Genomic DNA, 25,318 nt, shown 5'->3' on the forward strand with positions numbered 1-25,318 from the left:
CTACAGCTCACTCAAGAACAGACTTATTTTTCTTCTTCGTTTTTTTACATTTAGCAGTTAACACACACATCATGCAACGGATATTCAAGTCTGATGATGACTGGTGTTTTTTTGCTCAAAGGGTGTGCGGTGCGGGGGTGAAGCCCAGCATCCCTATATATATTCCGGGGGGAGGGACTAAGTTCGGCCAAAAAATAGCAGATCTACAAGCTTACTACGTGTCGCTGAGCCGCGCATCGTGAGCTTGTAGATCAGGCAATGTTTGGCAATTTTTGGACAAAGTACACAGTTGTATGTTTTTGCTAGAGACTAGAGAGGGGTCTCTAAGTGGTTAACATTGTGTGATGAGGTTGGAAGACAGTGTGGAATTATGAATCACATCACGAGCCTTCCACTTTTTTTTTTTCTCCTCTTTTCTTTTTCTTCCTCCTTTTCAGTGTTTAAACAAGACTCCGCCGACGACCCACCGGCCGATGCCTGACTAGTCAAAGCATGTCGCGCTTCTTTAGCTGAATCACAGGTTGCATGAAAAAAAAAAAAAAGAAACGTCAAGGAAATCACAGCCGCAACAGTGTGTGTCGAGCGCATTCCATCCGTGGTAGGCCACAAGTCGAGCTTAAGTTATCAACAAGGGGAGAGACAGACAGACAGAGACAGGGGAGTGAGGGGAGTGGAAGGAAGGGGGTCATAAGGAAAAGAGGGAACCTGTCAAATATTGCACTCAAAGCTACACAGTTATCTTGGTAGGGCGCAGTGTCACCTGCAACCAACGCCGCCTCTCTCTCTCTTGCCGTGCATCTCCATGGCGCCCGATTCCAGTGGAAAGCACGGGATCCACGTTGCCACGGGTAACGCAAACAAAAACCCAGACCAGTTATTCAATAAATCTCTCTTAGCTGGGTGATTTTTATAACATTGCATCAGCTCCTCTGCTTCAAGCCTCATTGTCAGAACGTCAAAACCAAACGAAAAAGGACACCGCCGCCTTCAGCTTTTTGCGATTCAAACGCAACGTACGCGGGGCTGAAGACGATGGCGGGTTGAACATATAGAGTTTGTTTTCTCAAAGAGGTCCTGTAAGTTTCTCCAGTATAAATAACATGACAAAACCAGCCTTAAGACAATGACATGAAATCCAGAAGAATCCAAGAGTTTTTTTTTTAGAAACCGTTCCCAGTGGTCACTGAAATACAAAAATAAAACATCTTTGAATTGTTTTGTTCTTTTTTTGTTGTTGTTGTTGTTGTTTTGTTGTCTTTTCTTATACACAAGTGAAGTCTTTAAGGTGAGAGTGTGTTTTTTTTTAATTCATGTAAAAGACAAAGAAGCTTGAGATTTTCCCTCCTTTTTTTTCTTTTTCTTTTCCTTTCCCTTTTTCTCTTTTAATTTCCCCCAAAAAGGAAAACAGTGCTGCTGTCCCGGTCCAGTGGGTCGATCACTCCCCCCCCCCCCCCCCCCCCATATACACACACAACACAACACACAGCGATCAGTTCCTCTTGCGGTTGGCTTTAAGCGCCGGCCCTTCGTGTCCGCTTAGTGACCGTGGTGAAGCGGAACTCCTCCAGCGGGTCCACCTTGCCCTTCGGGTGGCGCTTCATGAAGTGAACCTCCTGCTGCGTCTGCGTGGTCCGCGAGCCCTTCTTGGGCCGTCCCTTGCGGTTGAAGCCGAGGTACCAGCCTTTGTACTTGGCGGAGACGAGCGCCGTGTAGTTGTTCTCCAAGAACTCCTCCACGAAGACGCACTCCTGCTTCCTTCCGTCGGGCTGAAAGTAGAAGCGAACGAGTCGTTACTACAAACGGTATAGCGTAATTAGCATGCTAACGTTAGAGCAATAGCAATATCTCTGCTGTCGGGAGGAAACCTCATGAATCCAAAATGTTCATTTTTCAGGAAATTAAAGATATTTTTTTTTTCAGGAAATTATTAAGAAACCTTATATTTTTAAAACAAAGCAATACAGCCTCATCAAAGTTGGTCCACAGGCTAATGAGTGTCAATTTGGGGGTCCTTTGACATGAAATGCTTTGGGAACCCAGCTGCACTATGCAGGATGAGAGTCAGTAAGGAACCCAGCTGCACTATGCAGGATGAGAGTCAGTAAGGAACCCAGCTGCACTATGCAGGATGAGAGTCAGTAAGAACCCAGCTGCACTATGCAGGATGAGAGTCAGTAAGAACCCAGCTGCACTATGCAGGATGAGAGTCAGTAAGGAACCCAGCTGCACTATGCAGGATGAGAGTCAGTAAGGCATGCCAACATGTAACCACTAGCCTACAGTTACTTTCAAAGAATCACTAGGCAGGATGTCGTCATTATCTTGATGACATGTGAACCAATTACCCACGACTGTTCATTATTATGCCATTAGAAGCCCAGAGCGTGCCTATATAATATATGCTGCACCATACATGCCCGGCAGGCCCAGTATGGGCCACATGTATTGTTCCTATATAATTGGAAAGCCCCAGTCAATGGTAAACCCTACACAGCGGCAACTATGGAGCATCTCTTCCATTAGACCAAGCACATTACAGAAAGGCCGGGGCCTCATTTAACCCATTTAACCCTCTGTACTTGGTCATACTAATACACTGTCACTGCATGTACACTAATGCACTCTCCCCCCCCCCCCCCCTGTACACCAGGGTTCTTCAACAGACTACAGACTAAAGTTCCTATCTTTGTGTGATAGGAACTTTATTGTATTTATATTAACCACTTGAGCCCTATAGGCATTACTTTTCTGATAAGAACTTTAGCCAATAAATTGCAGATCAACAAACTCTGCCCGAACACCCCACCATGGAAAAAAATATATATATTGAATTTGTTTATAATAATAATACAAATAATAGTTCTGTTCTGTCTGTTTGTGTATTTATCCATTATGAAGATGGTGCTGACTGGCGTTTCACTTTTACTCTGTATAGACTAGTTCTCAAATTCTGCACAATTGACGTTCTATGCGTTCACAATCTATGGTAATTAGTCTGGCCGGGCCTCGGGCCTGATCAGTTAGGGCCCAGTTAGGGCCGGGCCTTAATTTCCGGGCCTGATGAGAACTCTACAACAAAGTCACGACACCTCGCAGTATGGAGTGAAAGGTCAAATTGTGTTGGAAACATGACTCCAACACAACACCGATGACACCAGTGCTGTCAAACAAAGTCTAACGAAGCTCTGTATGAAATCTATGAAAGATCTGCATCCAAATGTTGTAGTGCATGGGGGGTCCCTGGGGGGTCCCATGGGGGGTCCCTGCTTCATCTCTTTCTCAGTGCAGAGGGTCCTTGGGCTGAACCTTGAAGACTCCATTTTAATTTAGTATTAGTCACATTTTAGTCACCTGGAACGTTTTAGTGCTGTGAATAACTGAGGTGTGGTGAGAATAGGCGATCTACAAGCTCACTTGTGACTTTAGAGATTTGCTATTTTTTAATTAAACATTTATAAACATTTTATAACACATGTTTTCACCCAAGTGTCAATTTGTCTATGTAATCCTGGGCTCTACACTCCTCCGCCAACCTGGAGAGAGCAACGGACTGACCTCATGCTTCCTTCAATGCATGAGGAGTCCAAGCCACTTTTCTTTCACCTGACAGAGGGGAGTTGACCCCGGCTGGACGTAGCGTAGCACGTGGAAGGAACACGTTATTCCAACCAGTTCCTTTTCCGGAGATCTGCTATATTTCACTACTTTCATCCATTTATGAAAAATGTAATAAAAGTTAAAGCACGGAGATAAGCGGTTTCTGCCTGACGACGACAACAGAAACGATACAGTATATAAATGAGATCACATGGACCAAAGGAGCTCAAAAACAGCTTCTAACAGATGACCGCGATGAGAGAGTAAAAACGTGTGCGAATTAACGAAGCCCCGCCGATGCTGTCAACCATGAGTTATGAGTATATATACGCACACAGAGAAGAAGAAAAAAAAGTCAGGCACGTGGTGGGTGCTCAATCGCAAACGCAGTCACGTGCACACGCTCGTTCTGGCCACCTGGTGTGTGACAAAGTGCTATAATTGCAAGGGCATTCCTCCTGGGTGACCGCTAGCCCCCTACCCACCCCCCCTGCGTGACCCCTAGCCCCCTCCTCTTCATGCATTGTGGTGATTGCAGTCGAGTAATTGACTGATCGAGTGTCAGAAGGAAGTAAGGCAGGTTACGTAATGGAAGAATAGCTGTGAGTTATCAAAGGGGGTTTGTTAAGGGGAGTGCATGAGCGCTGCTGTTCAATAAGAGTTAGTTCCCTTCTTTAAATATGAACCCACTTAAAGCGCAGGGGTCTTCAACATAACGTCTTTCAGACCAAGGAACCCCTTAGATGAGAGAGAAAAGGCCCCCCCACTACAAATTGTATAAAATTGTGCAACAGGTTCAACTTTTAGACTTGTGTTTGACAGCACTGTCATCAGCGTGTGTTGGATTCATGTTATTGTGCATTTTTAAACAGTTAACCACTTCCAACTGTCAGTGCCTTAGTTAGTAAATGTGCCAATGCATTTAGTCTTAGATCTTTTCCCCCTCTGCCCCAAACCTATTTGCTGAAAATACGGGATGCTATTTGCTCAGAATAGGGATGCTGGGGTTCAAGTGGTTAATGTAAAAAGAACATCATATCACGAGAAGATTTGGTGGACCCCCCAGGGGTCCCGAACCACCTGTTGAAGAAACCTAGCGGACCTATTCCGGGGGGACAGCGACATTTGCCATAAATAGCTGATCTACAAGCTCACAACAGCTATTTTTCTGGCAAAGAGTCGAGTGAAAACAGGAGGGGCCTAGTATAGCGCCCAGAGGAATTTCGGTTAACCAAGTATATTGGGTTTTGAGTGGATCATTTGATATGAAATCTTGGAACGTTAATACGTTGCAGAAACTCTTTTTTTTGTGACTAATTCAGATTTTTCCAACCCCCAGAATGAATGAGTAAAAAAGACACGTACCCGTCCAACTATTTTGCCCTTCTCGTTCATGCAGATGTAATGTTCACTTTCTTTCCCTTTTATTCGAATATGGCTCCCAAACGTTTCCGTCTCCACCACCAGCAGAGCTGCAAGAGACAAAAGACAAAAGCAGAGTCACATAACATTGTTGTTTTTTTGGGTTTTTTTAATAATCCCACAATTTTGTAATTAACCAGAGATCCCCGGGCCGGGTCATAACCAGAGACTATAAAATTGGGAACCCAGTCCCTCCCTGCTGGGCAGGGGGGCAAAATAAGTATTTTTTTGTTTTGTTGTGCTGACACTAGCAGATCTACAAGCTCACAACGCGTCGCACTGCAACGTGTTGTGAGCTTGTAGATCAGCTATTTTCAGTGTAAAAGTGTAAAATCAGCCTTTATGATTCCTTCAAGGCCTGCCAAAATATATAACACTGAAATATGACACACAAAGTCCAAAAGACTATGACTAATACTATAATAAAGATTTGCTGTCAAAATCAACACTGCATTGCCACATCCAGGAATAGTGTATAGTGAAGCAAATGGTTCCTTTTGCACACCTGTGGGGAGGGACAGGTGCGTCGCAGTAATGAACTTGATTAGTAGAAGAAAGTCTGGCTCCGCACCCGTCACTGTTTTTACAATACAAAACGTTCGCCCGATGGTCTGAGTGACCGAAACGGTTGCATCAATAAAGGTTTTGCAAGTGACGACAGTGTGCAGGACTCCCCCTTTCTTCTGCTAAATATTAATAGTATTAAATTAAAGGTATATTCAGTGATTTCACTTAATTCAAATATCACTTATTTTTTTGTTTTGTTGTGATAATCCTCCCTACTATAGAGTGTGCTGGCCATATAAGGAGTTCCTCCCTGTCCCCAGTTAACCCCTGGGGGTCAAAAAACCTTAGGTTTCGTCTTCGGACGAAAGGCTGGGTCCCACAGCCAAAAACGAAACCTAAGGTTTTTTGAGTGAAATCACTGAATATACCTTTAATTATCTTATTGGTACTAATATAGAACATTTTTTCACAGCCTGCTCAACCACAATCAAGATTAATTTAACTCTAAGAGTGTAAGAACGAACCGGGAGGGGGTACATTTACATGGGTATAGAATTTCTACCCATGTAAAGTTAGTAAATATATTTCTATATAGCAGCAGTGATACCTAACTCATCAAGACCTGAGGTCGATTCTACAAATCACTTCTAAATCAGAAGTTCTTGCTTTCAAGATGTTTCAAAAATGTTAAAGACGTGCAAAGCTCGCAAACAACCTAATAAAGAGCAACATTTTAAGCCCGACACACACCGTCTGCGACCGCCGCGGCACAGTATTGCCGCGCGCCATAGCCGCACGGCAACACCAACAGGACGCGGCGTGCTACCACGCGGCTGGGGAGTTTTGTTGACTATTCCATATTCCACGCCCACGGATAGCCGGGTGGAGGCCGCGCGGCAACGCCTGGAAAATAGAACAGCGGTGTATCGGTGCGGCAGGCGAGGCGTGGACGCAGCGAGGCGTCGGACGCAGCCGGTGTGCGATAGGTTCATTGAAAATAATGGAGGCGGCTTGAGTCCGCCGCGCGGGGGACGCAGCCGGTGTGTGGTGGGCTTTATTTGGCCAGTGTCTGACAGCCTTTCAAAGATACCCTTTTCATATTATAAATACAACCACAGCGATTTGCCAATTATTTGGGGGCCCCACTTGCTGTATACCCTCACACGGGCCCCCCGTTGGCCCCTGGCCCACAGGTTGAGACACACACGGATGATAAGCCATTCTTAAACAGACACACCACAGTCACACAGTCAGCAGAGCTGTTTCCTTAATTTCGGGTCACAACTTTAACCCTTTGCGAGGTCATCTTTGTTTTCTGCTTACTTGGTCTCTCTCTCTCTCTCTCTCTCTCTCTCGCTGACTCTCTCTCCCAAAATAAAAGGATCTGCCAAACGTTTGTGGAGCGGGTTACGAGCCCCCCCCGCCCCTCTCAGGATTAGGTTTCAGGTTTCCTTCAGTCTGTGTGGTGCGCTCAGCTCACTCAATCAAAAAAAAAAAAAGTTAAGATGATCCATTTGTTTAACACAACTGGCCCATTCAGTAGGGCTCAAGGCACAACGGGGGCAGGAATAATAGACGGGTGGGGGGGGGGGGGGGGGGGGGGGTCTCCTTCATCCACCTCCAGAACATGTCCCTTTTTAACCCACGCTGAATGGGAACCCCCTTTTTGTGTTTTAATAACCATTTTTGTTATACTTTAGCTATTGAAAAATAGCAGATCTACAAGCTAGGTCTGCTATTTTTAGAAAAATCGTGAAAATGTGGCGCAAATCTTTTAATATATATTCTTTCAGAGCGAACATTTTGACTCATATTTTTTGCTTCTGGGAGGGTCCCTGGAACAACATATTTTCAGACGGGGGTCGGCGGCCAATTACATATATCTTTGGGGGTCCTTCACAAAAAAATGTTTGAGAACCATTGTCAGGATTTAGAAGCCTTTTTTTTTAATTGAGGTCGAAATGGGTTAACCACTTAAACCCTCTATACTTATTATAGTAAACTTGTATTATTGACTCGGCGGGCGGCTGTCGTCTCTGTGCTCAGTCCGCTCTTCTTCTCTGCCCTCTAATAGCTGACTGAGCTACACGTACACGCTCACAACAACAACAACGCGTTGCATCGTAGAGCTTGTAGATCTGCTATTTTCGCCCAGCGTTCCCCCTAATGTAGTGATGCTATATAGAATATTTGTATAGTCTCTAAATGGTATGATGAATTGAACAAGGTGGACCCTCTTGTAAACAAGTCTAGTGCTTTATGGTGTCGTCCACTCACAGTTGACAGTTTTTGGTATTGAGTTGTGCTTGAAATGTACTGTAATTCTGCAAACTTTGAATACATATTTCAATCAATCAATCAATCAATCAATTGAAGTGGTTAAAGGAGTAGTTCACCCAAATGAATCTGGGGTCATAAGCAACCCAAGAACCTGTCATCTCCATAAATTGGGAAAATTACTCCTTTAACACCAACCTGGGGGAGCAACTAGGGAGTTTGGTGTGTGTGTGTGTGTGTGTGTGTGTGTGTGTGTGTGTGTGTGTGAGGGGGGGGGGTAAGGACACTGATAGAACCTTTGTGTTCTCACATGGGAGAGAGACGAAGCTTCACTTTGAGTAAGGAGTGTCTGTTTCATGTAAGAAAGACCTGGTTTGATGAATACAAGCAGGTTTGTGATGTATAGGCTGAAAGGGGGGGGGTTTATACTTTGCTTGTGCGGGTTCGCTACACCAGTGGGTCCCAAACCTTTTCATGTCAAGGACCACCAAATTGACACTAATTATCCCGTGGACCCCCGTTTGAAAAGACATGCCAGGGACCCCCCATAAGAGAAGTTTTTACGGCTCTAGCAGTGATTCTCAACCAGTTTAATTTCAAGGACCCCTCCAGTTTGACATGCATTAGTCTATGGACCTCCATGTATTGACATTTCTATCTCTGGGAACCCAATTTATATTGTAAAATCAATGTTAATTTAGTGTAGGGGTACACTGGGGTCTATTTGGTTCCAAACTATCATTTAGCTGGGGACCCCCTGGAACTCCCTCAAGGACACTTTGGGAACCACTCGCTACACTGTCATGAAGCTACGTGTAACGGTGTAAATCAGGCATTGTGGAGGAGGGGGGGGGGGTCATCTATACTTCTACTCCACTACATCTCAAGAGACAAATAATACTATGTTTACTTCACTACAAAAAAAAAAACTTCAGTTACTTTGAAAATATATACCCGAACTATAAGCTCACAACACCTCGCGATTTCATTTGACGCATCGTGAGCTGGTAGACCTGCTATGTTGGCCGCCAGGATTCATTAATAAATTCACCCGTACACCGCCAGGATTCTCACCCGTTTTTACCCTTTATTTTGAAGGAGCCAAAACCCACGCCCGGACGTTCCTGATGTTACTTAGGAGTGTGTGTTGTGACAGAGCCGATCCGGTCTCACACTCGGACACAACGAAGGGTCACCGCGACCAATTACAGCGTTGGCCGTGGACCGCCGAATAAACCTTGCTTTGACCAGAAATGCCTTCTGGGACATCATGGAAAAGGCAATCAAAAGAAATGCGCGTGCAGTTCAAGATGGGGCGCTCCATTGCTGTTCACACCTTCGCCTATAGCAACCCAGTGCTAATGCAAGTAGCATCACGACTCCATCCATCATAGACACTATAAAAGACCAATTGCCGTAGGGGAGAGCGGGGTCGGTTGATGCGCATTTTACTAATCCCTCCCTACACAGAGATTAATTAATTTCAAGCAACCAAACTTTTTTGTGAACAAGATACACTTGTCCTCTCACATTACCCCGAGTGTTTTTTAATTTTGGTGAAACGAGTCGGACGCAATCGGCAAGCAAAGTGATCTCGCGCTCAGGAGGACGAAAGGATTTCGCAAGGACGAAAGATGAGGAAGTGAGCGCGAGATCACTTTGCTTGCCGATTGCGTCCGACTCGTTTCACCAAAATTAAAAAAACACTTGGGGTAATGTGAGAGGACAAGTGTATCTTGTTCACAAAAAAGTTTGGTTACTTGAAATGAATTAGTCTCTGTGTAGGGAGGGAATTAGTCAAATGCGCGCTGACCGCCCTGTCTCTCCCCCAGTCTCCGCTACTTAAAGCGTGCAAAAACACAAAAGGGTCTGTAGCTCGGTCAATCTTAGGCGGAAATGGATTTTTTTTTGTCTGCGAGGCTTTCGGGCGCTGTGGAATCGAATGACGTCACCGGAAATACGCGATGAAAAGGTGTTGCATGGTATCCAGTGAAAGGTGAAACCGTCCTACCTACACAACTGACCCCGCTCTCCCTACATTGTAATACTAATTTCAGTTTCCATACCTCTACGGCAATGGTGTTAAACACTTGAATAGTGCACTGCAGTATTCATACTTAAACAAAAAAGAAAAGATAAACATTGATGTAAAAAAAAATATATATAGTAGTAATTTTTTCACCAGTGCTTTTTAGTTCGTCTATAGTTCTAAGCCATCCTTTGAGACTCACCAACCAGAACATGGCTGACTCCACTCTTTTCTCTTTGCTTGTGCACTGATGAGAGACATATATAGTAGAGCTCTACTCCTCCTCGCCTTGGTGGAAATGATTACAGTTTAGACTCGTACATGTAAAGAATTTCCATGGCCTAATTTCTTCCTAATCCTCTTTCCGAACTATATACATACTCTTCTTGGAATAAACGGTAGAAAGGTGTGATCCCTGAACATGAATGCAATCTCAGTCAGGTTTGTTTTTTATTCTGGCGTATAGCGTAGCCAGACAACTATATTCCACCATCTCTGAATGCTACATAGAGTTCTGGAACCACACCTTCCCAAATCCCATTAACGGAGGGCTATCATTTGGCGTTTGTGAAAATATATTTTTTAAATATCTTTACATTTTGTATCCATTGTAATTATTTATATGGTGTGGGGGAGGTGCATGGCTTCACATAGCCTACATATATCCTTATCTATCTGATAATAAGGTAGAAGTATAGCCTACATATATCCTTATCTATATGATAATAAGGTAGAAGTATAGCCTACATCCTTATATATCTGATAATAAGGTAGAAGTATAGCCTACGTACATCCTTATCTATCTGATAATAAGGTAGAAGTATAGCCTACATATATCCTTATCTATCTGATAATAAGGTAGAAGTATAGCCTACATATATCCTTATCTATCTGATAATAAGGTAGAAGTATAGCCTACACTACATATATCCTTATCTATCTGATAATAAGGTAGAAGTATAGCCTACATATATCCTTATCTATCTGATAATAAGGTAGAAGTATAGCCTACATATATCCCGTACCATACTTTCCGCCATCATCTCCGTTGGCGTTGACTCTCTTGCCCAGGATCTGGACGTGCTTGCCCGTGGTCCGGCTGTACAGCTGGTAGATTCTGATCTGCTTCCGGCTCAGGTCGTCGGGGTTCCGCGTGTGGTTCTCGATGTAGAACCTGAAGTCAGCAGGGCTCTGCTGAGACTCCTGGTGTTGGGAGGGACGAGAGAGAGAGAGAGGGGGAGAGATGTGATACAGGCAGTGGTGGGAAGTACTTTTACTTAAGTACTGTACTTAAGTACAATTTTGAGGTATTTGTTCTTTACTATTTCCAATTTCCAGTACTTTTACTTCTACTATTGCTACATCTCAGAGCCACAATTTGTACTTTTACTCCACTACAATTATTTTGAATTTAAACTAAACTTTAGTTTCTAGTTACTTTGGCGATTTTAAAGGGATTGTGACATTAAAAAAAAAGGTTTTGGAATTGTTCTTGTTTTTTTTAGGTTTTCTAATCTCAATTGCACCCAAAAAACATGAACTTTTAACATTCAGTAGATTTTCTGTGATCTGGGGTTTTCTGGCTCAAACAGGTGCTCTGATTTGCCGGCAGTAAGTGACATCATTTACTGCAAATCCTATTATGTCAATGGGATTTGCCAGCAGATGTCACTGTTTCACTGTGTTGCCTGTTTTCATTGTAGCTCAAAAGGCCCAAAAAACCCCAAAGAAAACTTCAGACCACAGAAAATCCACTGAATGTTCAAAGTTCAGGTTTTTTGGGTGTAACTGAGGTCATAAAACCTAAAAGAAAAAATAAAAATAAATGAAAATGAATGTCATAAAACCTTTAATTTTCAAATGTCCAAAGAAACTAGCTAGCCTAGCCACCGAGTTTGCTAGCGCTCTAGGAAAACAGAGCGGCTGAATTCTTTGTTTTGATTAGGTGGTGAACAGTTCTGGTTTGATCAACGGCTAGAAACCGTTTCAACCAATCAGATTGCTTCCTCTTAACGACCTGTTGTCGAATTTTGATTATAAAACATACATTAACCACTTCAACCCTATACATTTCGGCCATTTGTATAGGGTTGCGACGCATTGTGAGCTTGTAGATCGGCTATTTTCAAAAGATTTTGTACACATTTTGAACTTGTGAAATGGGACATTCTGCAATATGAGTACTTTTACTTTTAGTACTTTAAGTACATTTTGATGCCGATGCTGATTTACTGAAGTGCTATTTTCAATTCCGTACTTTTACTTGTAACAAAGTAGTTCTAAATTGCAGTATTGGTACTTTTACTTAAGTAAAACAATTGAGTACTTTTTCCACCACTGGATACAGGTGTTGATAGTAATGTTTTTTATGGCCCTCTCTGTCAAGTCATTCTGCTCCAGGGGAACTGACAGCAGATAACAACCTGGAAATTGTTAGCTGCAGCATTTAAGCGTTGTTCTCTCGCCTTTTTACTGGCACACTTCATCTGCGTTACGTTTACAAGCCCAACTGTCCTACAAAATACATTTTAATGAAGTCACCCATGTGAGTTAAATGAATTTCAGTGATTAAGTTCAAAAGCTTCTACTTTTTTCCTTCCACCCCCCCTCCTCTCTTCCTTTTCGTAACACCCACTGTTGCATACTTTGTATTGAGACAGGCAGCTATATACACTAGTGCGTATATATATATGTATGCCCCGCGGGGTGATATTGAGAAACCAGTATTCCATTTCCACAAGCAAGGTAAGCCACTAGCAATTATACACCTGAAGCATCCAGGCCTGTCGCACTATCATCAAACAAATATCTGCCCGCGGGTGAAGCACGAGTCCATAAATTAGGAGTCGCAGCAGGAATATATGTGTGGCTACACTGGGAAGAGACATCTCTCATACCACACTGCATACCGCACGGCTGTCGAGTCATACCAATGCTCCTCTTAAGTCTTAAAATTCACCGGTCCGGATTCTCACACAGCACAGAAGAGTGATCTTAGGTCTAAATGTAAAAAAAAGCGGAAACCACTGACATGAACCCAATGTAAGAATGCACCCTGCGTGTCACCGCAACCTGCCGTGGAACCGTAAGGTAAGGTATACTTTATACAACCTGCCGTTGAACCGTACGGTAAGGTATACTTTATACAACCTGCCGTGGAACCGTACGGTAAGGTATACTTTATACAACCTGCCGTGGAACCGTACGGTAAGGTATACTTTATACAACCTGCCGTGGAACCGTAAGGTAAGGTATACTTTATACAACCTGCCGTGGAACCGTACGGTAAGGTATACTTTATACAACCTGCCGTGGAACCGTACGGTAAGGTATACTTTATACAACCTGCCGTGGAACCGTAAGGTAAGGTATACTTTATACAACCTGCCGTGGAACCGTAAGGTAAGGTATACTTTATACAACCTGCCGTGGAACCGTAAGGTAAGGTATACTTTATACAACCTGCCGTTGAACCGTACGGTAAGGTATACTTTATACAACCTGCCGTGGAACCGTAAGGTAAGGTATACTTTATACAACCTGCCGTGGAACCGTAAGGTATACTTTATACAACCTGCCGTTGAACCGTAAGGTAAGGTAAACTTTATACAACCTGCCGTGGAACCGTAAGGTAAGGTATACTTTATACAACCTGCCGTGGAACCGTAAGGTAAGGTATACTTTATACAACCTGCCGTGGAACCGTAAGGTAAGGTATACTTTATACAACCTGCCGTGGAACCGTAAGGTATACTTTATACAACCTGCCGTTGAACCGTAAGGTAAGGTAAACTTTATACAACCTGCCGTGGAACCGTAAGGTAAGGTATACTTTATACAACCTGCCGTGGAACCGTACGGTAAGGTATACTTTATACAACCTGCCGTGGAACCGTAAGGTAAGGTATACTTTATACAACCTGCCGTGGAACCGTAAGGTAAGGTATACTTTATACAACCTGCCGTGGAACCGTACGGTAAGGTATACTTTATACAACCTGCCGTGGAACCGTACGGTAAGGTATACTTTATACAACCTGCCGTGGAACCGTAAGGTAAGGTATACTTTATACAACCTGCCGTGGAACCGTAAGGTAAGGTATACTTTATACAACCTGCCGTGGAACCGTAAGGTAAGGTATACTTTCAAGAAGCCCCTGGAATCTCTGCTCAGGCCAAGATCCCGTTTCTCCAGCTGTACGGTGTGGTAATTGCACAGTAATGGCTTTTTATGTGGCTGCTCTCAGGTGGCTAATTATATACACATTACATAGCCCGGGCTCCTTGTTATCCCATTCTGTACGGGGAACCCCTTTTGGTGGTTTTAAAGCATTATGTTATGCGTTAGCTGTTGAAAAATAGCAGATCTACAAGTTCATAGCGCAGCACTCAACTTCTGCTATTATTATTTTTTAATCGTAGAAAATGTGGCGCAAATCTTTGAGTATATATTCTTTCAGAGCGAACGTTTTTAACTCAAATCTTTGCTTCTTGGGGGTCCCTGGAACACCATATTTTCAGATGGGGGGCTCTCTGCGGCCAAATACATACAGATAATTCCGGGGGTCCTTGACATGGAAAAAGGTTGAGTACCACTATAGAAACATGGGTTTTTTCAGAAAAGATTTAGGATTTAGAAGACATCTTTTTAAGAATCGTCCCCAGGTCAAAATGTGTTATTCTAACCTCAGCAAATTAATGACATTTTAGTCGAACACGATGGGAAATTACAGGCGCGGCAGAACAAATCTTTAAACACCAGAGAAAGAGGAAAACAAACGACCCGGTGGATTCCGAGGAGTCCCAATCTGCATGGCCATCTTGGCCCCTATAGCGTGTCTGTACTCTGGACCAAACATCGTCCATGTATGCGATATGCATTATGTATTTGACACCCAACACAATGCATACTACCTGCCAGGCAGTGAAGAGAACTCCACACTTTCACACAACCATAGAACGGACTTTAACGCATTTAATAGTTTTGTGAAAACCCCCATATGCTTCTATGTCAGTGGTTCTCCAACAGTCTGTTCTCAAACATTGGCCGCCGACCCCCCATCTGAAAATATGTTGTTCCAGGGGACCCCACAGCAGCAAAAATATGAGTTAGAAATGTTTGCTGTGAGTAAATATATATTCAAAGATTTGCGCCACAATTACTACGATTTTTCAAAAACAATCTACAAGCTCGTTTTTCGCCACATATTCACGATTTTTCAAAAATAGCAGACACAGGCCCAATCACGTCTCACCTAGACACAGGACCAATCAAAGGTCACGTCTATAGACACAGGACCAATCACGTCTCACCTAGACACAGGACCAATCAAAGGTCACGTCTATAGACACAGGACCAATCACGTCTCACCTAGACACAGGACCAATCAAAGGTCACGTCTATAGACACAGGACCAATCACGTCTCACCTAGACACAGGACCAATCAAAAGTCACGTCTATAGACACAGGACCAATCACGTCTCACCTAGACACAGGACCAATCAAAGGTCACGTCTCACCTAGACACAGGACCAATCAAAGGTCACATCTCACCTAGACACAGGACCAATCACGTCTCACCTAGATACAGGACCAATCACGTCTCACCTTGACACTGGACCAATCACATCTCACCTAGGCACAGGACCAATCACGTCTCACCTAGGCACAGGACCAATCACGTCTCACCTAGACACAGGACCAATCAAAGGTCACGTCTCACCTAGACACAGGACCAATCAAAGGTCACGTCTCACCTAGACGCAGGACCAATCAAAGGTCACGTCTCACCTAGACACAGGACCAATCAAAGGTCACGTCTCACCTAGACACAGGGAGAATGTTGACCTGATCACCTGAGCAAGCAGGCGGGCTCTAGTAGCTCAAAGGTAAAGATGACAGCACTCCACACAGGAGGTTCAAATCCCGGGTAGAAGAGAAAGGTTACATAGTGCAGCTAATAATATATATCCTGTACGTGCAAAACAACATGGGTCTAACCATCCGTGGTCACGAGGGCAGTGTTTTACACATTGTCTGTGTAAAACAGAAATCCTGTTTGAAGACGGCACTTCTCATTAGGCAGTACAGGAGATTATCTTATCTAAGGTGTCCAGCAGCACTTTTTTACTTTAAAAAAGATATGGCTATCTACTGTACCACCATTTACATGTGTAATACTATAACACTTAGTTAACCCATTTTAACCTAACGGCGATTCTAGGAAATGCCTTCTAAATCCTAACAGTTTTCTGAAAAACCCATGTTTCTATGTCAGTGGTTCTCAAACTATTTCATGTCAAGGACCCCCAGAATTATATGTAATTGGCCGCCGACCCCCATCTGAAAAACATTCGTTCCAGGGACCCCCCTAGAAGCAAAGATTTTAGTTAAAAACGTTTGCTTTGAAGATTTGCGCCACATTTTCACGATCTTTTTAAAATAGCAGACCTACAAGCTCGTAGCGTGGCACTCCGTGCTGCGCTATGAGCTTGTAGATCTGCTATTTTTCAATGGCTAAAGTATAACAATGCTTAAAACACCAAACCATTTTTTAAACGCTGTACATTTTTTTATGTTACTTGTTTGCGCTGTGGTGTCATGCACTAAAATATATAAGGTCTCACAGCGCACGCCGCGATGCGTCGCAAAGAAACGTGTAGATCGGCTATAATTGGCATGCGACGCTGGCGCGCGACTAAGTACAAATCGCCCTTCAGTTACACCCCTTTGTCGATCATGGTGCCTTTACAAAGCAAGTCTTAAGTCCAACAAGCAAAAAAACATGGCCTAGCTGGGCTGCTGAGGGATTTATCCTAAATCTCTCCATCTCTAAACAAACAGTGAGGTGTGTTTGGTAGACAGTTGCATTTCACGTTGAAAAGGCAAGCCTAAGCACATGGCTGAGGGGAAGCACAAACGACAACTTTTTCTTTCAGGTGTTTTTTCCCCTCTCTCTCTCTCTTTTTATCGACCTGTCTCCTCTCTTCAAAGCCCACAGGATGAAAATGGATATGGTTGAAACTTCAAAAGTCTGGCACTCGTGTGTTTGCTGGGGAAAGCTTAGCCATGTCGTTGCATCTCTAAGATACACCTTTCCTATCTGCCTGACACGCCAGCGAAACACGCCATTCACACAGGGGCATACCACGTTGCCACAGATATGCACATTCTGACGTGCACACATGAATGCAAACACACGCACGCACGCACGCATGCACGCACGCGTGCACACACACAGGCACTGATACACACATGCACTTGACACTTGCACGCACAGACGCACGCACGCATGCACACGCATATGTGTGTGCACACAAATGTTCCCATCTCGGTGCTCCGCTGTGGTTTTGCTCCTGTTTCTCCTCATGACCACAGTACAATATGTCAGAGTCATTACCAAGACAGTACAATATGTCAGAGTCATTACCAAGACAGTACAATATGTCAGAGTCATTACCAAGACAGTACAATATGTCAGTCATTACCAAGACAGTACAATATGTCAGTCATTACCAAGACAGTACAATATGTCAGTCATTACCAAGACAGTGCAATATGTCAGAGTCATTACCAAGACAGTACAATATGTCAGAGTCATTACCAAGACAGTACAATATGTCAGAGTCATTACCAAGACAGTACAATATGTCAGAGTCATTACCAAGACAGTACAATATGTCAGAGTCATTACCAAGACAGTACAATATGTCAGAGTCATTACCAAGACAGTACAATATGTCAGTCATTACCAAGACAGTACAATATGTCAGAGTCATTACCAAGACAGTACAATATGTCAGAGTCATTACCAAGACAGTACAATATGTCAGAGTCATTACCAAGACAGAGCTCTCCCAACAAGGCACACAACAGAGCCCGTGTCAAAGCACACATTAATGGATCATTTATCTTATGAAGTATTTAGACTCGTCTCTTCGTCTGAAAGCTTGTCTAATAACGTTTTTTTTTCCGTTTTTTTTCTTTTTTCGGTTTGTGTGTGTGTGTGTGTGTGTGTGTGTGTGTGTGTGTGTGTGTGTGTGCATTGTCTGTAAAACACTTTGTGACAATGCTGTCACGGTTAAAGCACTTTGAATAAAACCTTCACGGGGCAAAGAAACACCTCTGACATCATGGTGAGACATAAAGATCAAATACACGTCCTTCAATATTACATTATGCCCATTTGTGGTCGGCCGTTATATCTCTGCCCCTGCTTTCATATTCCTTAAGAATCCAAAGAAACGTTTCGATGCATACTTCCGTAATTCCTGTCTTAGTGAATTGGCACAGCCTGGGAAACTCCAGCACTGTCTGTGCACTTTTCTAACCTGTCAGAAGGTAGATATCGTTGCTGTCAGGCAGAAACCTCTCATCTCCATAATATTTAAACTTTTTTTTCTTTTCTAAACAGCCTACTTGATCACACAGAAACATAAAAAAGTAGCAGCGTATATAGATCTGCTACTACACCAGACAATCAAATTATAGGCTAATTTTATTCCGTTAGGTCAAAGACGAACAAATGATTTTTGTTTTGTTTTGTTTTGTTCTATTTTGTAAAAACATTTGATCATGAATGATTCTAATTATAATGATGGGATGCTGAGAGGGGGGAAACGTGAAGAAGGTCCGTAGAATAATATGCATGTCAAACTAACGGGTTGAGAATCACTGCTAGAGCCCTAAAGATCTTCTCTTATGGGGGTCCCTGGCATATCTTTTCAAATGGGGGTCCGCGGGCTGAATAGTGTCAAATTGGGGGTCCTTGACATGAAAAGGTTTGGGAACCACTGTGTTAAAGGACTGACTGTCAGTGGTGGAAAGTAATTAAGCACATGTACTCAATAGTACTGTACTTAAGTATATTTTTTTGTTATTTTTTTATTTTAGTGGATTTCCAATTTTCAATACTTTTACTTAAATGGTGCATTTATATAGCACCTTTATCCAAGGCGCTTTACATACTGTAGATTGTGCATGACATTCACCCATTCATTCACACACGCATTCACACACCGATGGCGGAGGACACCACGCAAGGCACCAACCTGCACATCGGGGACCAATTAGGGGTTCAGCGTCTTGCTGAAAGACGCTTCGACGCTAACTCTGGGGGAGCCCACAGGGATTGTTACTAGTTACTTTTTAGATTTAGATTTTTAATACTAAACATACATTAACAAGCTCTATATACATATTTCAGCGATTTGAAAATGGCCAATCTACAAGATCTGCTATTTTCAAAAGATTTTGTATACATTTTGTACATTTGAGAACTTTAGGACGTTCTGCATAATGAGTACTTTCTACTTTGGGTACTTTAAGTCCATTTTGATGCCGATACCTTTGTACTTATAGTACAAGTACTTATAGTTTGTACTTGTATGTAAGTATATTTAGAATTCTGGACTTTTACTTATAGCAGAGTGCTTTTTTTCCACCACTGTTTGACATGACGAAAATCTGTCATAATGAACAAACGTTTGGGCTATCCAGACCCTGGCGAAGGCTGGACAGCTGTAAAGTTTGTCCATTCTGACATGTAAAGTATAATATGTGTGTGTATATATATATATATATATATATATAAAAAAAAAAAACTTAAACTCACTGTTGCCACTCTGAGTGCGACCCACTACTTTTATAAATACAATTAAAAAAAAAATCCCCCAGGAGGAAGTTACTAATGTTACTCTGGAGAAGGGAAGTCTGGAGCTCTCTGGTGGAGCTGTTGCCCCCGCGACCCGACTACGGATAAGCGGTTGAAGATGGCATATAATGATGAAGTACATATAACCCTAACCCTTACAAATAAACAGTCTAACAGGATTAGCCTGCAGGGACGTGCAGAGAGTGTTAGAGGGGCAGGGGCTGAAATCCCATATAAAGAGGGCACTTTTGGACTAAATTAGCGAAAATAGCAGATCTACAAGCTCTCAACGCGTCACAGCGTGACGCGTTGAGAGCTTGTAGATCAGCTATTTTCGGGTGCAACCCAGCACTCTTTAGCTAGTGGAGATGTATGGTGTACAACATGGATTTATAAACTAATTTGTCCAACGCAAAATACTATGTTCAGGTTCATTCTCCTGAATGCTGGCATGGAAAGGAGTGGTATTTGCATTTATTTCACCGTGTAGTAAATGCTGCATTCATGGTCTGGAAAAGGCCGTTGTTTTACAGACAGGTAAAAGGGCAAGGGCTGAAGCCCCCTTTGATGTCTATGTGTGCACGTCCCTGTTAGCCTGGAAATCAGACAAATCTGACAGGAAAAAAGGAATATAATGTGCAGGAGATTGTGATATTAGTCTGGCCATGCCAGGCTAATATAACAGTTTGCCTATAGTGCAGTTTGTTTAGAAGAGTTTAGTATAGCATTGTGTGCTGTAATTTGGTTGTTTATGAGTATACATCATCATCATTATCATCACTTCCAATTTTCTGTATTTTTACTTCTCAACTACAACAAAGAGGCAAATGGTGTACTTTTTACTTTGAAAACTTTACTTTACATTGATGCGACCAGTGTGTGATCATATTTCGAGGCATTGTGGGTTTGTAGATCTGCTATTTTCAAAAGATTTTGACACCTTTTATGAATTAGAAAACTTGAAATGGAACATTGACATGCTGCTTAATAAATGAGTAGCTTTTCTACTTTTGGTATACATTATTTTTTTATATACCAATAGGTTTTACTTGTAATAGAGTATTTCCACATTGCAGTATTGATACTTTTACTTATTATGTTAAAGAAAATAGTACTTTTCCCACCACTGCCAATACATGCCCAAACGATCAGTGTTGTTTTTGGCAGCAAATTTAGTTTCAGTCATATAGTCTCTTCAATTTAGTTTCAGTCACATTTTAGTCACCTGGAATGTTTTAGTGTTAGACTAGTTTTAGTCGACTAAATCTATAGTTGATTTAGTCGACTAAAATATATTTTGGTGGGCTAGTTTTTATTTGTTGACGATATTGTCAGTATATTTAGTCTTAGTTTTAGTCATCATGGCTTAGTTTTCATTTCGTTTTATGTCGTTTTTGTCCGCGAGAAAAGGTAGTCGACGGACATTTCTCGTCATAGTATTAGTCGACGAAATGCAAACGATCCAACGTCAAATAAAAGGAAGGCCTTAAAAGTGGTGCATTCCATCGAGCCTATAAAGCCTATCATTGTTGAATGGTATCGGCCTTATGTTTATTTATTTAGCTATATATATTCATTATTTGACAGATAACGTACAGCCTATATGTGCTGCAAGGGCAGGCTATTTGACATAGTTTGTGAGATCACGTTTGCATTTACGAACTAAAACTAAAGCCTTCACCAGTGTAGGTCTAAACTCTAAAGCAATATTATAGGCCTAGCCCAGGGCTGTGCAAGTATATAAACCACATGACATGCTCCTAAAATATATAATATAATAAAAAAAACTATGTTTTGGCATCTTCCACTTTACTTTCACTATTAAGGTGACTTGATTGATGGACATCAAACCCACAAAGCAATACATTAAGTTTTCAAGAGCGTTGCAGACAAACATTATAAAACCTACCAATTTCATTTTGCCCTTCTATGTGTTTGCCTCAGGTAACTGTATTTTCAGCATAATGTGTTTTGGGGTGGGTATATAGATCTTGTTGAGATGGTCAGTTTAAAACTACGTAGTTCTCGGGTCAAAAAAGTGTGGGCACCTCCTGGCCTATAGCCTATAGGCCTACATAGGCTTTATATTCTACTATATTTTCGTTAGTTTTTGCAGAATCATAATTCTATTTGAGCATACATGTCTGAGAAGAAAATAAAATACTCAAGCGAATACACAATAGGCTATATCTTTCATCTTTGACAAATAAGCTATAGAAAAAACCTCCCCCGATGCTTGTCAGAATATAGCCTGCTAAGCACGTGCACACACACACACACACGCTCGCGCGCGCGCGCACACACACACACACACACACACACACACACACACGCACACGCACAAGGGAATTGGAACGTGAACGTAAACATACCTGTAGCTGGAAATAGAGTACCAGAAAATGTAAACACCTAGAGAGAGAGAGAGAGAGAGAGAGAGAGAGAGAGAGAGAGAGAATGGAGGAGGGAGAAAAGGGAGGAGGAGAGTGAATCACAGGCAATTACATGGAGCATAAACGCAGTATACCTGCGTGACAGCAATGCACAAAATAATACGAAGCTTTTGGCGACTTCTATTGGTAAGAAGTGAAGTGTGCGTATAAAAGGAAAGGAAATCACATATCATGATATCATGAACACACACACTTACAGGTATATGAACCGGGAGGGCAGGAGAGACATGTTGTTGAGTCGCAGAAATCCACCTGTTTGCACAGATTTGGAGTTGAGCCGGCGGGCTGAATAATGGTCCCCCTCCTCCACCACCACCTCCAGCTCCGTGTTATCACAGAGCCGAGTCCTGCTCCGGCGGCGGCGCGTCCGACTCCCGGTGAAACACACACAGATCCCCGGAGAGCAGCAAGGTCACGCACCGATGATGATGATGATGCCACATTTATATAGCTCCTTCCGTGCGAGGGGAAAAAGTATCCACAATAATGATTTCTTTAATTTGTAGCCTATATATATTTTTTTGTATTTTATGCGCAAATATCTCCTCCTCGATCTTGTCCGTTTCTTCCCACGGGCGGCGAATCCCCGGTCCCACCGTATCAAAAGGTTGCAGAAGTATTGCCAACTTTGCCCAAGCAAAAAAAAAAAGCGTGGATTTAATTTAAAAGCGCTACAAGAAGAAACAAAACGGAATACAAGAAATTAAAGAATCCCCTTTGTTGTTTAAAAGAGAGAGAAAAATCCTTTTTTAAGGCTGTTGTTCCTCTGCAGTCATGCTTCGCGGTTTCCTCCAGATATCAGAATCGTGTAAATTCCGTTCCGTACAGGCTACCTGCTCCTGGGGGCAGAGCTACACCTTGCATCGGTCATTTTATTCTAAGTGCGACGGTGGTGGTGCCGGTGCTGCCTGGCGGGGGAAACTATTCCGTTCAACCAAAAAAGACCAATACAAAAAATAGATAGGCTATAGACCCCCCCAATTCCTATTGCCCAAGAATCAAGATTAAAACTTCTTTTAGCGTTATGTTTATATCCAAAGTTACAAAAGTTTTGCTTTTGCGACCAACAAAAAAGTTGTCTTGTTCAAAAGAAATCACAGCAGCGTCAGATCCATTGGTAGGTAGTAGTGTAGTAGTGTGGTGTGGTGCATGGAGGAGCTAGTGTCTGTCAGTGGTGTGTGTGTGTGTGTGTGTGTGTGTGTGTGTGTGTGTGTGTGTGTGTGTGTGTGTGTGTGTGTGTGTGTGCGTGCGCGCCTGCTGCGGCTCGAGATTTGGGCACACACACACACACACACACACACACACAGTGAGGCTTTTTTGTTGTCGAGTGGGTGGAAACATGTCAGTGGTTTGTTGCACCTGATAGGGTGTTCTTCTAAGGAGGACCAACGGTTTGGAGACAGACAGGGTTTTCCCCCTCGGTGGAGCAGCGATAGATAACTGAATGAGCAGTGCAGTGCAGTGCGCACAGTGTCAGTATGGAGTAGTATAGTTAAAAGGACTGCAGGGCGCGCGGAATGTAAATTGATGAAGTTGTTTTCACGATAGATGTAGCCTATGGTTTAGATTTGAGGCTAATCTATTTTATACCTTTTGCTGACTACATAGCCTATATAGATTTATTTGCTCGGTTTTGACATTTACATATATAGCCTCTATCATTATTAGATCCGAAAGTATAAAAGTCGGACAGACAGACTCGATACTATAGCACATGATCCAAGCTCATGCAGATTAATCTTAATTATTGCTCGGAACATATGGACGAACATCTTGTGATTAAAAAGATCATCGTATTTCTTTAAGAATTGGATTAATGTCGATCCCTCATCATTTTTCGTGTTATTTAGGACATTCGCCTATTATCAGCTTATTGTAGGCTATTATTTGATTATTATTATTATTATTTATGATATTTTCAACTGAATTGACTTTGCCCTAATTAAGCAACCGAAGCCGGTTTTTATAGATATCTAAAAAGCAAAGTTGTCTTCTTCTCGCTCAAGTCAATAATGTGTGTTCAGTTGAGCTGACATTCTGTTTGGCGTTTTGTGGATTCGGCTGCGCTCTTCCAGACACCATTGAAATGCAGGTTTACTGTCGAGCTCGATTTTCTACAATAATGTGTAATCCAATCTGCCGAATTTATCCCCGCATTTAAATGCGAGAGAGAGGTGTGAACGTGTTTACGAGCGCTTCTGAACTTGCAGTAAAAATGACCCATGCTTCCTCTCTCTCTCTCTCTCTCTCTTTAACAAACGCTTTGTGTTTAACTCCTTTTATTGTCCCATTAAAATCGGGAGCTTCGGCATTCCAAACCCCGTTGATGTTCTGAACGAGTGGATAACGTTGAAGCCAATTAAGGAGGCTGATGACCTGCTGTAGCCTATTATAGTGTAATTTCTCAAAGTTTGAAACACGCAACAAAATGAGATAATAACGGCATTATATTTGTCAATAATAGGCTGATACTTAACTTAGGCTATACCCCCAGTAGTGGTTTACTTTCCAGAAGACACAAAATAGGCCTATATAGGAGGAAACAGCAACTAGTAATCATAAAAATCACACGTGTGTGAAGTGAGCGGTGCAACTGTACCGTGTGGTCCCAGCAACATCCAGACGCGGCCCAGTTCCGGCGAGCCGCCCCGGGTCCAAAACAGTCGAGAAATGACAGAGTTACGTGTGGGGGTCCCCGGAACATCCAGACCCCCAGGAACGTGCCCATGGGTGTTTGTGTTATACGCAATGTTTGTGTTTACACAAACACTCAAAATTGTCCATTCATTGCCAATGGCTAATGTTTGTGCTAGTACAAAAAGTGGGTTACACATGCACACACCAAAAGCTGGACATATATAGGAGGGGCTATATCGCCCCTCAAAAATTGACTTTTCAAAAATAAACACATTGTATGCTTATTTGTTTAACCAAGGCTTACATTCGATGCTTTCTAGACTAACCACCAAAAACACATTTCCTTGGCAGTCAACAATGAGGATGCTTGACAGATGTGATTAAAAGCAGAGGGGTGATTATAAACAGTAATTATCATCCCACCAACTGTGACACAGAGCCAATGTTGTTAAGTCACTCATCGCCACACTAAAGCACATGTTGGTGACAATCTGCCCCCTGAGCGTGACTATTATAAAACCACATGAGCTGTCAAAGGAGAAAGGACTGATCTAGTGATCTTGCATTGGGCCCATCTGTACACTTCAGAGACGTGCACACATAAACATCAAAGGGGGCTTCTTCAGCCCCCTGCCCTTTTACCCCGTCTGTAAAACAACTGCCCTCTCCAGACCACGAATGTATAGCATTTACTGATGGTGAAAGAAATGGAAATGCCACTCCTGAACTTTTTTTTTCCCTCCTG

The 25,318-nt window shown here is 42.6% G+C and overlaps 2 protein-coding genes across 2 annotated transcripts in view; both read right to left on the bottom strand.

Annotated features, from left to right (window-relative positions):
- The window catches only part of npm1b (nucleophosmin 1b), a 320,891-nt gene that overhangs the window by 217,919 nt on the left and 77,654 nt on the right, over positions 1–25,318 (bottom strand). The gene's annotated exons all lie outside the window — the stretch shown is intronic.
- On the bottom strand, positions 1,490–22,954 carry fgf24 (fibroblast growth factor 24; the record flags this gene model as incomplete). The annotated part of the gene is given in 6 exon segments (XM_083786525.1): positions 1,490–1,520; positions 1,522–1,766; positions 4,963–5,069; positions 10,858–11,035; positions 21,859–21,895; positions 22,134–22,954. Coding segments are annotated over 6 exon segments (630 nt in total). The 5' UTR covers positions 22,166–22,954.

Source organism: Protomyctophum parallelum (assembly GCF_964188405.1).
Source record: "Protomyctophum parallelum genome assembly, chromosome: 16".
In the NCBI taxonomy this organism is placed as follows: Eukaryota; Metazoa; Chordata; class Actinopteri; order Myctophiformes; family Myctophidae; genus Protomyctophum; species Protomyctophum parallelum.